Genomic DNA, 12,442 nt, shown 5'->3' on the forward strand with positions numbered 1-12,442 from the left:
TTTTGCCGGTAAGCGCATTCCACATAATGTTTGTTAGCCTGTAGGCTCATTTCGTAAAATGTTTATTAGCCCATTGGTGCATTCTGTAGAATTCGTATATTTTCCCATAGGCACATTTTATAAAATGCATATTTACCCGTAGACACATTTCGTAGAATGTGTATTTGTTCATATGCGTATTCTGTAGAATGTGTATTTGCTCGGAGGTGCATTCCGTATAATGTGTATTTGCTCGAAAGCACATTTCATAGAATGTGTATTTACCTATAGGCGCATTCCGTAGAATGTGTATTTACTCGTAGGCCCATTCCGTAGAATGTGTATTTGCCCATAGACACATTTTGTAGAATGCTTAGTAGCTCGTGTGCTCTTATTTAAAAATATTTTCTAAGTGTCTGAGTCATTCGTTGTGAGGAATGGACCTAGGTCATTTTTTTATAAAAAGTGGACTTAGGTCATTCTTTGTTACATAATGCTTTTAGCCCATTGTCGAAGACTTGTCTTTTAGGTGTTTTAGTTAGAAATATTTTAAAAGTGCCTTGGTCATTTTTTTTGTGAGGAATAGATTTAGGGGGTTCTTTATAAACAATGAATCTAGGCCGTTCTTTGTAAAGTTCGGACATAGATCATTATTTGTAAAAAAATAGACCTAATTCATTCTTTGTTAAATCATGCTTTTGGCACTTTGTCGAAAACTTACCATGTGTGCGTTTTACTTAAAAATATTTTCTAAGTTCCTAAGTCATTATTTGTAAGGAACGGACCTTCATTATTTGTAAAGAATGACCTAGGTTATTCTTTATAAAGAGTGGACCTAGGTGTAAAGAATAAACATAAGTCTTTCTTTGATGAATTACGCTTTTGGTGTTTTGTCGTATCTTGCATTCAGACACTTTAGTTAGAATTGTAAGTAAGTTGACCGTTCTTATAGAGAATAAGCCTATGTTATTTTATATAAAATATTTTTATTGGTCCTATGTTTTTGTGGGTTTTGGGCTTTTCATAATTTGGTATAACAAGTATTACATTTTCACAGATAATGCCATATTATTTTCATTGATACCAACTATGTCCTCAATTTGTAGTTGTGAAAAAAATTTCAGACAAGGTGGATGCATGCAGGGGCCATGTTATTCAATTGAGTAATGCTAAAGAAAGAGAAAGATAATAAAAAAATGAGAGAATTTTACTCTCTCTCTCTCTCTCTTTTCAACATACTTTCTTTCATATTTCTCTCTTTTTAGCATTTTTTTATATTTAGGATTGATGTTTCTACTTTTTCCTAATTTACTTTTAGGGTCTATACCAGGAGGAGAATATGAGCTCATCCTCTTGCCCTCCCTATAATTTCTCATAACTTTGTCTATTCTGAATTCAGCGATCATATATTATGTCTTTTATTTCCTCCAATTTATTTTTAAGGAAGCCTTAGGGACGATAATCCTCAACTTAATCCGTCCCATTGCCATCCCTCCTCATCTAGATTAAAACAACCCAAATACCCTTTGTAGTATTGGAAATTTCTTTCAAACTAAAGGGTGTTTAAATTGTTTCACAATGAGTCAAGCACCTAATTGATACAAATTGGATAAATAAAGGGCCTGTCAGTCATTTATCCACATAGGAGTAAGGACTTGCTTAATTGCAATGATACGCAAGGTTAAAATATACGTACAACTTGGGGGGTGCGGGGGAAAGGGGGTGGTGTTGTCGTTAGAGCTCGAAACAGGAGCATTGTTTGTCGCTAGAGCAACATAGAATTTTTGTTATATATGCATTTTGGTCAATGGATTGTTGATCCTCAGCACCGTAAGCTCATTGATCCGTGAAAAAGTTGAATAAAATATTCAAAATAACTCAAAGTCAAACAAGTTCCTAATTCACATTAATGGATGAATCCTAAAGTTGCGTACTTAATACTTTTCGCGTGCTCTCAAAGTTTTCTTTGAAACTTGACATCCTTATTTTCCCGAGAAGTTGGTAGCAAAAATTTAGGAGGCAGTGATTGCTATTTTATTCAGAAAATTCGAGAGTTTCTCTCCGTCAAGTTAGTTCATTAAGTCAAAAGGAAAAGAAAAAAAAAAGATTTTAACGAATTGACTTATACTCAACTCTTTGTAATTTTCTAACACACACACATAGTAATATACGATTAAAATTTAATTAATTTTATATTCTTAACTAATAACTATCAATTGTATCTTTTTCAAATGTTAGCTAAAAAGTAAGCTCAACACTGAACTCAAATCAGGTTTTGAGATAAGTAAATAAAATACATTGACGAATTTATCTAAAACGACATTTGTATTTTCTTTTAAATACTAATTTGAATTTTTGAACTAGTTATTGATAAGTGAGAAATAATTTATGCAAATAAAAAAATACTAACTCCAAAATAATAAAAAATAAACGAACTTGTTTTGTAAGTGCGGGCTGTGTACCTAACGATTTCTATATTAATTAACAATGAACTTGACATTTCTATGTAACACAAATGTAAAAGGTTGTAAGTTATTATTAAAATTCACTGACTTCTACAACATTAACATTGCTATTTACTTTCCCTTAAGGATAAAGCAACCCAATTCCGTTGTCTAATGTATAAATTTCAACTTGCACCATTCTCCTCGTATTGCATGAGCTCCTTATTTATTTATATAGCCTGCTTGTTTAATCATCGTTGCCAGTATACTGTTTTTACAACAAATATATGGCTAGAGATCAACTGAGGTCTCTTCAAGTCACTGCTCCTCTTCTTCTTCTTCTCTTGCTCGGTTTCACTTTCTTTGAATCTGAAGCTCGGGCGATGAACGATTTGAAGGTTGAAGATGCAACGAAAAAGATGGTGGCGGACAAATTTTCTCTGGGTGCAATCAAGCGTTCAGGGCCAAGCCCCGGAGGCCCTGGCCACAGGTCTGTAAGTCCTGCTGAAATTCAAGACAAAGGCTTCGGACACTACTCTTTCAGCCGCATTCACCACTAATTCACAACTGTTATTTGTGGTTTTTTTTTTTTTTTTAATTTTGTTCCAATTTAATTTTACAGAATATTTTTGTTTTATTTTTATACGTACGTACTATATGTAAAAGCCAATGCCTCCTGTAAACTCCATTCCTTCTCCAATGAGATGGTATATCTTGCTTATCACGACAACTGCTTGCTTTGCCTTTTTTGCTTCCCAAGTTATGTTCTCAAAGTAATCTTCTTTAGCGGGTTCAAAACCCTCGCATTGACCAAAGTGAGTTCGAAGTCCGTTTAATTTGGACTCAATTTAGTCTATACTAATCTTTAAAAATATTGCGTTATTTATTCCCAATAGTGTCATGATAATTAAATAAAAATGATATCTCCTAATAACTGATAAAATAAAAAATATAACGTGGCGGAATTATGTGGCTTTTTAAGCAGTAGATTAACCATATAGTTTTACATGATAGTGAGCACAGTTCCGTACATCAAGTGGAGTAATCAAATGCATAAATAACAAATTCACCGGGTTAGCGGGTAAACCCATAAGTTTTTGCCGGGTACCAAAACCCCGCTGATCCCTCCCGCACTTGCCTGATGCAGTGGGGCCTACTAATACTATCAAACACTAAATGGTCAAAATTCGAAACCAAAATCTGACGGAGATGCTCTTCTGCCGCAAGCTTCCCCTCCTCCGATCGCGACCGTTCTCCGCCCTCCACGGCGTCGCTAGACAGGCTATACTCTCCCCATCGTCATCCTTCCACCATCACCAATCATGTTACGCAACTAAAACCTTAACACGCAACAATAAAACACACATTAATAATTGTGATGATAATAATAATGGTGATGATGAAAGGAGAGGCAAGTGGTTCACTTTACCTCCGTTTACTTCCACAATCGACGGCTCAGCCTTGGGAAGACAGCTCGCTTGCCCCTCGAAATCCCCCATTTCCGAAACGACAGCGCTTAAGTGGGTTCTTCAGTGCTGTCCTGGCTTGCCCAGAAATTTTGTTCAGAAGCTTTTTCGCTTGAGCCAGGTTTTTTTTTTTTTTTTTGGGGGGGGGGGGTGTGGAATCTCTTAAAAAAGGCTTTTCGAGCTTCTAGTTGAAACTTGAAAGTATACTAACTGTTAAAAATTCAATCTTTGTTGAGGATAAGCAAGTTTTTCATGGAATGCTATGTATGCAGGTTCGAAGAGAATCCCCTAGTTTGGACAGCTCTGCTAATGAAGGGCACGAACAGGAAATTAAACTAAAAAGAGTAATTGAAGATGCTGTTACATTCTCATTTGATTAAAATTATCTTATGCTTTAGTGTAATGAATGTGGTATGCGTTCGTTGTCACCTTGAACTAATGGGTGCCATATGTTACTGGAAGGTGGCAGCTAAGGATTCATTGAAGTTGGGAGATCGAATCTTTCTCCCGATTAGCATTCAGGAGTCACCTTCTAGGAAAGAAAAGTGCCCTTGCACTGAGGAAGAAGTGGGGTTTATTCAAAGCCTAGAGTTGTATAAGGTTCTCAATTTTAACTCTTCCATGGTTGGTGTTTCACTAACTCACTTCTCTCTCATAACCCCGCACGGCTTTCCAAATATAGGATTCAGCCATTATCGTTATCAATAAACCTCATGGGATGCCTGTACAAGTAAGCTATGAGACTCTGATTTCTGATCACTAATTCTTATTCCAGATTTGTCTGTTTTTCGGTGGTCGTTTTATAAAATTTGTCTGGGTTTTATGTTTAAACAGGGGGGCATAGGAATTAGAAGAAGTATCGATGAACTGGCTGCTACTTGTTTAACTTATGATTACTCAGAACCGCCACGACTGGTGAGTTTCCTTTGGACTTAAATATAAACAATTCACATGATAAATAATAGTGCCGTATGCAGCATGTTTATCCTGACAGACATAATGCTAGTTGTGTTGTGCATTGCCATTCATTTGATCACTTGTATCTTTGATTATATTGTGCTGTAAGATTAAAATTGGATTGACACCATTGCATATTTAAGCATTGCTGTGGGTTATTTTGATCTCATTGTTCAGGATCTTCTTTTTTGTTAACCTAGCTGGGTGTCAAAAGTTCAAACTTGGATTAAGGAAGTGACTGAATGTAGACTTATAGATTTCTATACTCATTACAAATCTCCTTTTTTATCTCTCATTTTTAGGTGCATAGACTTGACAGAGACAGTAGTGGCATCTTGGTGATGGGGAGGACGCAAACAAGTGCAACAGTTCTGCATTCTATTTTCCGTGAGAAAACATTTAGTGCATCAAAAGAGGTAAATCTCCCCTGTTCTCATTTATGCTTTCTTCAATAACAGCCTCACATGTGTATGAGAAATGCATTGCTGTTAGTTCTGGGATAATTACAGTTGAACGTGTTATGTATAAGGATAATGACAACGAGAAAAGAATCTTGCAAAGATGGTATTGGGCCCTTGTTGTTGGAACTCCAAGGTGCTCGAAGGGGGTGATTTCAGCACCACTAAGAAAGGTTAGTACTTGATTCTTATTAACTGTTATATTAGAAAATTCGTTTTATTTTAGTCCCTGAATTTTTTGATTGGAGTGCTTGTAAAATATATCCAAACTCGGTGCATTTTAGTTTATTGCATCAGGTTGAGACTCGTCAATTTGTCTGTGTGTGTGAGAGAGATTTCTCGTACATCTGGATGAGGGATGCTAAAAGATAATGAGCTATGTAGCTTGATAACTTTTTCTATATGATTTTGTTTTGTGTTGCTCAAATCGTACTAGTGTTCCAAGGTACTACTTGGATTTTGTTAACAGCTGGTTCACCTCCCATGCAATACATACCCTTTTCGATTAATTTATTTCTGTCTGTCTCTATAAAGTGGGAATGACAAGAAGATAGTCAGCTACACTGCAATGTAGCTCTTGGCTCTATTGCTTCTTCATTTATTCATTTTATTAGTATGCTGGATTTTAGGCTATATTGCAAGTACTTTATGTTCTTAGAATGGATCGTGGTAATTATTGTCGATTAACTTACACCTTTACCTAACAACATAACTTCACAGTCTTGTAAGAGAAAAAATTAGTTGTGCAATTGTCCCAACATAGCTTCAACTCTATGTTTCAGTTAGAGCATTTGTGATAAATTTTTGCTATGGATTAATGACAGCTGAGCATCTACACCTGGTTTAATTCTAACTTTATTGCTATTATTGCTTTCAGGTGGTGGTGGACAATGGAAAGTCCGATCGAATCACAGTGGTTAACAATGATCAAATTATGTCAGCTCAGCATGCAGTAACAAGATATCAAGTGATTAAACCTTCATGTCATGGTTAGTATAGACCTTCATTGCGAGATTTAGTTCAATTTTGAATTTAAATGTGCTCTACTCTTGCTGCATGTGTGCACTTGTGACTTTGGTGTCAAGGAAGAGAATTAATATGCATATTAGAGTAGACATTCTAAAGAGGGTGTAAATACATTGTTAGGACTTGTCCGGTGATCTAGTTTGTGAATGCCTGTTGCACTAATATCTTGTGTATTTGGCTACCACCTGTATGAAAATGGTGCAGTTAAACCTTTTCCACCATATTGAGTCTGTCTTATGATGATTATTTTATAGTTGCTTTTAGTTTCTGCTTATGTTTGTCTTATGATGCAGGTTACACATGGTTAAAATTGTCTCCTCTCACTGGTAGAAAACATCAGGTACAGACCAGAACGAAATGAACAGCTCCATGCATTTGTGATATCTGAATAAATATTTGTATTTTTTATTTTTTGGTACTTGTTTTAAATCCTATTTAACCACATTTGGGTCCAACAGCTTCGAGTACATTGTGCTGAGGTATTAGGAACACCTATAGTTGGAGACTATAAATACGGGTGGCAAACTCATAGGAAGTGGAAACAATTCCATCCATCTGATCTTAATAAGGACTCAAATGACGAGACTCCGAAAGAAAAAACTCTTCACTTTGGCCTTGATTTGGAGAGCGGGAGTATCTTGGAAAAGCAACCTGGGCTGCATCTTCACTGTAAGGAAATGACTTTGCCAAACGTTTCTCAAGCTATACAAAAAGTACAATTATCTTCAGGATGTGATGTTTCCAAACTAGAAAGTCTCAAGTTGGTTGCACCTTTGCCTTCACACATGCAAAGAAGTTGGGATGTTTTGAACTCTTGAGCTACAAGTATATCACACAGAAGTCCACACAAGATTTCCTTGCTGAGTTTGCTGGATTTCTTAAATGTGATGTTGATGTGGGGGTCTAAATTAGGGTATTTAAAATAGTGCTAAAAATCAGTTTAAATACCAAACTTTTAGCACATATCTTATGGATACCTCTAGAGTTTTAGATTATTCCTTGAGAGATTGTAAAATCTCAATTCCTATGGGGTAAATAACAAGTTATACGATCAGATTACGCGAACAAGGATGTACAAATTTTGAATTGGTTATTCATGTAATATTGTTTGGAGGTGACTTGGAGATATTTTATAAATGCACCGTCATAAACAAAGAATATGTTAAGTCACATGACGCTAGCTTGATAGTAGTGGTCAAGTAGAGCATGCTGAATTTCTTTATGATTGTGATGATATGCTTGACTGACTCTGTCGAGTTCAAGTTAACCGATTGTGCCTTGAATTTCTTTAATCTGTTTTGACTTTTTTCTGCTGATTGATGGTCATGTTTTCACTGTTCGTCCATCATGTCTATACACCAACCAGTTTAGTACCATTCGAGTGCTGGCCTTTGCACCGAATTAACAGATTCATGGCTGCCACAAGCAGGTATCATTTTTGAATCATGATCTGCTATTCTGAAGGGTCACATAATTCATCTATTTATAATGTTATATATAATGTTTTCTAATACTAACATAGATTTGGTCACATGATCTGATTGTCTCCACTAGCTTAATTGGAAGTCATTATATTTAATGCTAGACTTACTTTCGGCATGCATTATTTTTAATAATTTTTTTAAAATTTTTTTTCTATTAATTATGGATCTGTATAACTGTTTCTGCAACTCGTAGAACTCATAAGTAGCAGCATGACTTAGCAACATATTTACAACTTTGATTTAGTCTCATCATCTCATTTGGAACTGGCCATTTAAGACATCTGAACTGAATTTCTATATGGTTGACATTTCATGTCGTTCTTCTTTTTGTACCCATACCCTCAAAATCTTCTTATTCAAACTAAACTAGCTTACAGCTTTCAAATGAGACCATCCGGCCACCCTAAAAGAAAATGACATGCTTAGATCAACTATCTATAAAATAGTAATTTTTCTGAGATTGACTTTGAAAAACAGTTTGCTAATATTACCAAACAGCAAAGGTAGTAGGTGAGTTGAAAAGTCGACAGATGAACACAAGTGAAGTAGGTGGATAGCTTCACGATAGTGGGTTTTATTTTTTAAAATTATTGACATTTTCTTATATGTTTTTGTAGAAGTGAAATCACAATGATTATGAAAAATTCTCGATTGGAGTTGGTGGCAAGCATGAGAAGATAATTATGATTTATGATGACCATTGATCAAAGATAAGATAAAGCCATTGCCTGAAAAGGTTATAGGTCAGTGTGAACATGTCTCTGGTTCCAAAGGACCTATAGTTCATTATACGTCGACAAAAATTAAAATGGGCCCTGGCCCTGGCCCTACGAAAGGTTTTATTTCTAAAGGACTATTATTATGGTTCACTAAAAGACTAATATTGAGATTGTATTAAAATAATAAATTTCCTTAATTAAGCAATAAAGTGAGACTTATGAACCTCTTACGTGTACAGATTGTCAGAGGGGGGTGAGCAGTCAGCATTTCATTTTCTCTTCAATTTCCCCTACGGGCAGAAGTGAGAAAGAGGTAAGTTGCCCGTTGTCTCAGGGAGGTGGGATGCGGGCAGCCGCTGCTGCTATCCCTTCATTTGCTGGCCATCTTGAATTATTTTTAGGAAGGAAGGAGCCCTTTCCGCTAGACAGCTAGCCATGTGGCTGCACTGATAGGCGGATCGACTCATCAAGTTCCCATTGAAATAGGATCCGCACAAGGAAAAGCACTTGGTCCTTTGCTTTTCCTTTGACTCAAATAAAATAAAGTCCACTAAAGAAAATATTGTTGGCCGACATGACGCCATTAACACTGGCCTTATTTAGAGTTGAGCCCTAGTTAAGAAAAAAATCAACAAGGATTTGATGATAATAAATGCTGAGATGATTCTGAGTTGATCGATAATCTTTTTTGGCCATAATACGCTGGTCCACACAGCATAGATCTTATTAAGAGATTCACTGGTGGTCTCGCAACAAGATCTCATGGTAAAGTAATATTAAGTTTTCTCATCACCTTAACATACTAAATGGTGAGGCGGTGGGATAATCCCACATAAATCTTGTAATCTACGGATATAAATTGTTATTCATGTCATATTTGTGTCTCATATCAATCTATATTTATTCTATTTAAGAATAATGTTAATACATTTGTCATATTTGAATTAGCTTTTAATATTATTTGATTATTGAATATAATAAATGGATTGATAAAATTAACATTTTTAATAAACAGATCATACTAGTATTTAATTTTGGCAAATGCTATGTTACAATTAATGTAACATACACACTCAACAACAACCACATAAATTATGTGGGTCCATCATTTGTGTGGTTATTGTTGAGTGTGTATGTTACATTAATTATAACATAGGGGCTCCCTTTAATTTTTTGACAAAATTGATAAACAGGTTCGGACCTTTTTTCTTAACGCGATGTGCTGCTCCGAGCCTCCGAATTTATGCCTTTATGGGATTGGATGCAGTTCTTTATTTCTAATTCGAAACGTGGCCGAATCGTAGAGTGCCAAATACAATAAGTCAAATTTTTTTTTTTTGACTCCAACGGCAGCAAGGCAGTACGCAACCTCAGTGGAGTGTGACGCTTGCATGACGGATGACCAAACCAAACCTAATAACCTATTCCTATCGCTGATCACAACCAGTGGACCCCAACAATCCACTCCGATGCCGACGCGCCACAATCAGATGGAGTCGTTGCACAAACTGTACGTGAATTTGAAAGCATACGAACATGATGCAATTTCACCAACCCCAAACTAAACTATACCGCCAATTGCTGAGATGTCCACGTCATATTGCCAAAAATGCTTTGCTTACACGTTTTTCAGTTGGATTTTGCTTCCTATTTAAATTTATTACACGCTTCATTCGATACCCCCCCACAAAACAAAAATTCACATAACTCAGACGCTAAAACGAAAAAGTCACAAAAAATGGGAAGCCTTGATACCGAGAGAGCAACGATAGGGTGGGCTGCAAAGGATCCATCTGGGATTCTGTCACCTTACACTTACACTCTCAGGTAACAGCAATAACACTTATCCAATTCTTTGATTCTTCGATTTTTTTCTTTTCTTTTATCCGGTTTTTGTTTTTTTTTGTTTTTTGCTTTACCGATGCAAATTTTTCTATTTCAATGTGTAATTGATTGCAGAAACACAGGAGCAGAAGATGTTTACATTAAGGTTCTTTACTGTGGAATCTGCCACACTGATATTCATCAAATAAAAAATGATCTGGGCATGTCTAACTATCCAATGGTTCCAGGGTACAATTATTAACAATCCCTTTACTTTATGTAGCCAACTGTGTCATGGATGGTCAGAAAAGAATTGCTAAAAGATAAAAAATTTTCTATTGCAGACATGAGGTGGTGGGTGAAGTGAAGGAAGTGGGTTCAGAAGTGAGCAACTTTAAAGTAGGAGACAAGGTTGGTGTTGGGGTTCTCGTTGGTTGTTGCAGAAACTGCAGGCCGTGCGAGGCAGATGTTGAGCAGTACTGCAACAAGAAAATCTGGTCCTATAACGATGTTTACACCGATGGCAAGCCTACACAAGGCGGCTTTGCTGAGTCCATGGTCGTTGATCAAAAGTAATTATCACGACATCCCTTCTGTCAATATGTTAAAATTATATCTTAAAAGAGTCAAACACTATTTTCTTTATAGTCAAGGTAACTGTTTTCTTTTCTTTCTTTTTTTCTTTTTTAAAATCTTTTTGTTGCTTAAGCTTTTTATAGACAGAAATGATGATGGCTATAATATGCATAAAGTTCTTTTTGCTTGTGCTACAAGAAATTTTGTTAATCAAAAATGATTTTCTTGCGTTAGAAGAAAAAAAAAACATTTCAACTAAAATGAATATTTTCAGTTGATGGGCTGCTCAAAATGAATACTCATATGAAGGAAATTTTCATTTTTGTCTCTAGGTTTGTGGTGAAAATACCAGATGGAATGGCACTGGAGCAGGCGGCACCGCTATTGTGTGCTGGTGTGACAGTGTTCAGTCCCCTGAGCCACTTTGGATTGAAGCAGAGCGGGCTGAGAGGAGGAATCTTGGGGCTCGGAGGAGTAGGCCACATGGGGGTTTTGATAGCTAAGGCGATGGGACACCATGTTACTGTGATTAGCTCTTCTGATAAGAAAAGAGTGGAAGCTATGGAGCATCTTGGTGCCGATCAGTACCTTGTCAGCTCCGACGCAACTCGTATGCAAGAAGCCGCTGACTCACTTGATTATATCATTGATACCGTACCCGCAAATCACCCTCTGGAGCCTTACCTTTCGCTGTTGAAGCTTGATGGAAAGTTGATCTTGACGGGTGTCATTAACACTCCCATGCAGTTTCTTACCCCAATGGTTATGCTTGGTAAGTCTCTATATCTTCCTCTCTCGATTAACGATTATATTTCACGATCTAATTCAATAAAAACTACGTTGAGAATTGAAACTATTCAGCGCACATCAATGTTATTGGTGATGGTTGCTCTGTTTCTTACTCTGTTTTTTTTTTTTTTGTCCCAATTGTTGATTTTTTATTTTCTTTCTTTTCCTGAATTTTTTTTTGTTGGTGCAATATTATGTAGGGAGAAAGGCAATCACGGGGAGCTTCATTGGGAGCATGAAGGAGACAAAGGAAATGCTTGAATTCTGCCGAGAGAAGGGAGTCACCTCCATGATTGAAGTGATCAAGATGGATTACGTTAACAAAGCATTCGAGAGACTCGAAAAGAACGACGTTAGGTACAGATTCGTCGTGGACGTTGCCGGAAGCAAACTTGATCCGTAGAGAAATTCAATTTTGGCATGATACTCGTTTTGTTTTTTGAGTGCCTTGTTTGGTTTTTATGCTTTTGTCGTTGGCCTAACCATGTATGGCTTCCGTGTTTACAATTTCTCCTAATAAATTAAAAAAAAAAAAAAACAAGCTGAGGTGTTTACTGACAGTGTGTTAATTTAATCAGTATTTTTTGAAATTTATGCATTGCGTGTTTGTGGTGCGGTAACCTGTCCACTGATTTGGTGGGGATTGACAATGAAAGATACCAAACCTTGTTGAGAAAGAGAGAAGATAAAGTGAGATGAAAGGAATCTATTTTTTTTTTT

At 36.3% G+C, this 12,442-nt stretch overlaps 2 protein-coding genes across 2 annotated transcripts; both read left to right on the forward strand.

Moving 5' to 3' along the window:
* Nucleotides 1-4,109: 4,109 nt before the first annotated feature.
* LOC18035306 (RNA pseudouridine synthase 4, mitochondrial) lies at nucleotides 4,110-7,600 on the forward strand. The gene is made up of 9 exons (XM_024179662.1): nucleotides 4,110-4,233; nucleotides 4,352-4,489; nucleotides 4,572-4,619; nucleotides 4,724-4,804; nucleotides 5,149-5,262; nucleotides 5,376-5,477; nucleotides 6,182-6,293; nucleotides 6,624-6,670; nucleotides 6,789-7,600. Exons 1-9 carry the CDS (start codon nucleotides 4,147-4,149, stop codon nucleotides 7,146-7,148), a joined length of 1,089 nt encoding a protein of 362 aa, XP_024035430.1. The 5' UTR covers nucleotides 4,110-4,146; the 3' UTR covers nucleotides 7,149-7,600.
* A 2,631-nt stretch (nucleotides 7,601-10,231) lies between these two features.
* LOC18035333 (probable cinnamyl alcohol dehydrogenase 1) lies at nucleotides 10,232-12,308 on the forward strand. Its single transcript, XM_006422865.2, has 5 exons — nucleotides 10,232-10,360; nucleotides 10,493-10,606; nucleotides 10,702-10,929; nucleotides 11,266-11,705; nucleotides 11,923-12,308. Exons 1-5 carry the CDS (start codon nucleotides 10,272-10,274, stop codon nucleotides 12,123-12,125), a joined length of 1,074 nt encoding a protein of 357 aa, XP_006422928.1. The 5' UTR covers nucleotides 10,232-10,271; the 3' UTR covers nucleotides 12,126-12,308.
* The last annotated feature ends 134 nt before the right edge of the window (nucleotides 12,309-12,442 follow it).

This window comes from Citrus clementina, unplaced genomic scaffold (genome assembly GCF_000493195.1).
Source record: "Citrus clementina cultivar Clemenules unplaced genomic scaffold, Citrus_clementina_v1.0 scaffold_8, whole genome shotgun sequence".
NCBI lineage: Eukaryota > Viridiplantae > Streptophyta > Magnoliopsida > Sapindales > Rutaceae > Citrus > Citrus x clementina.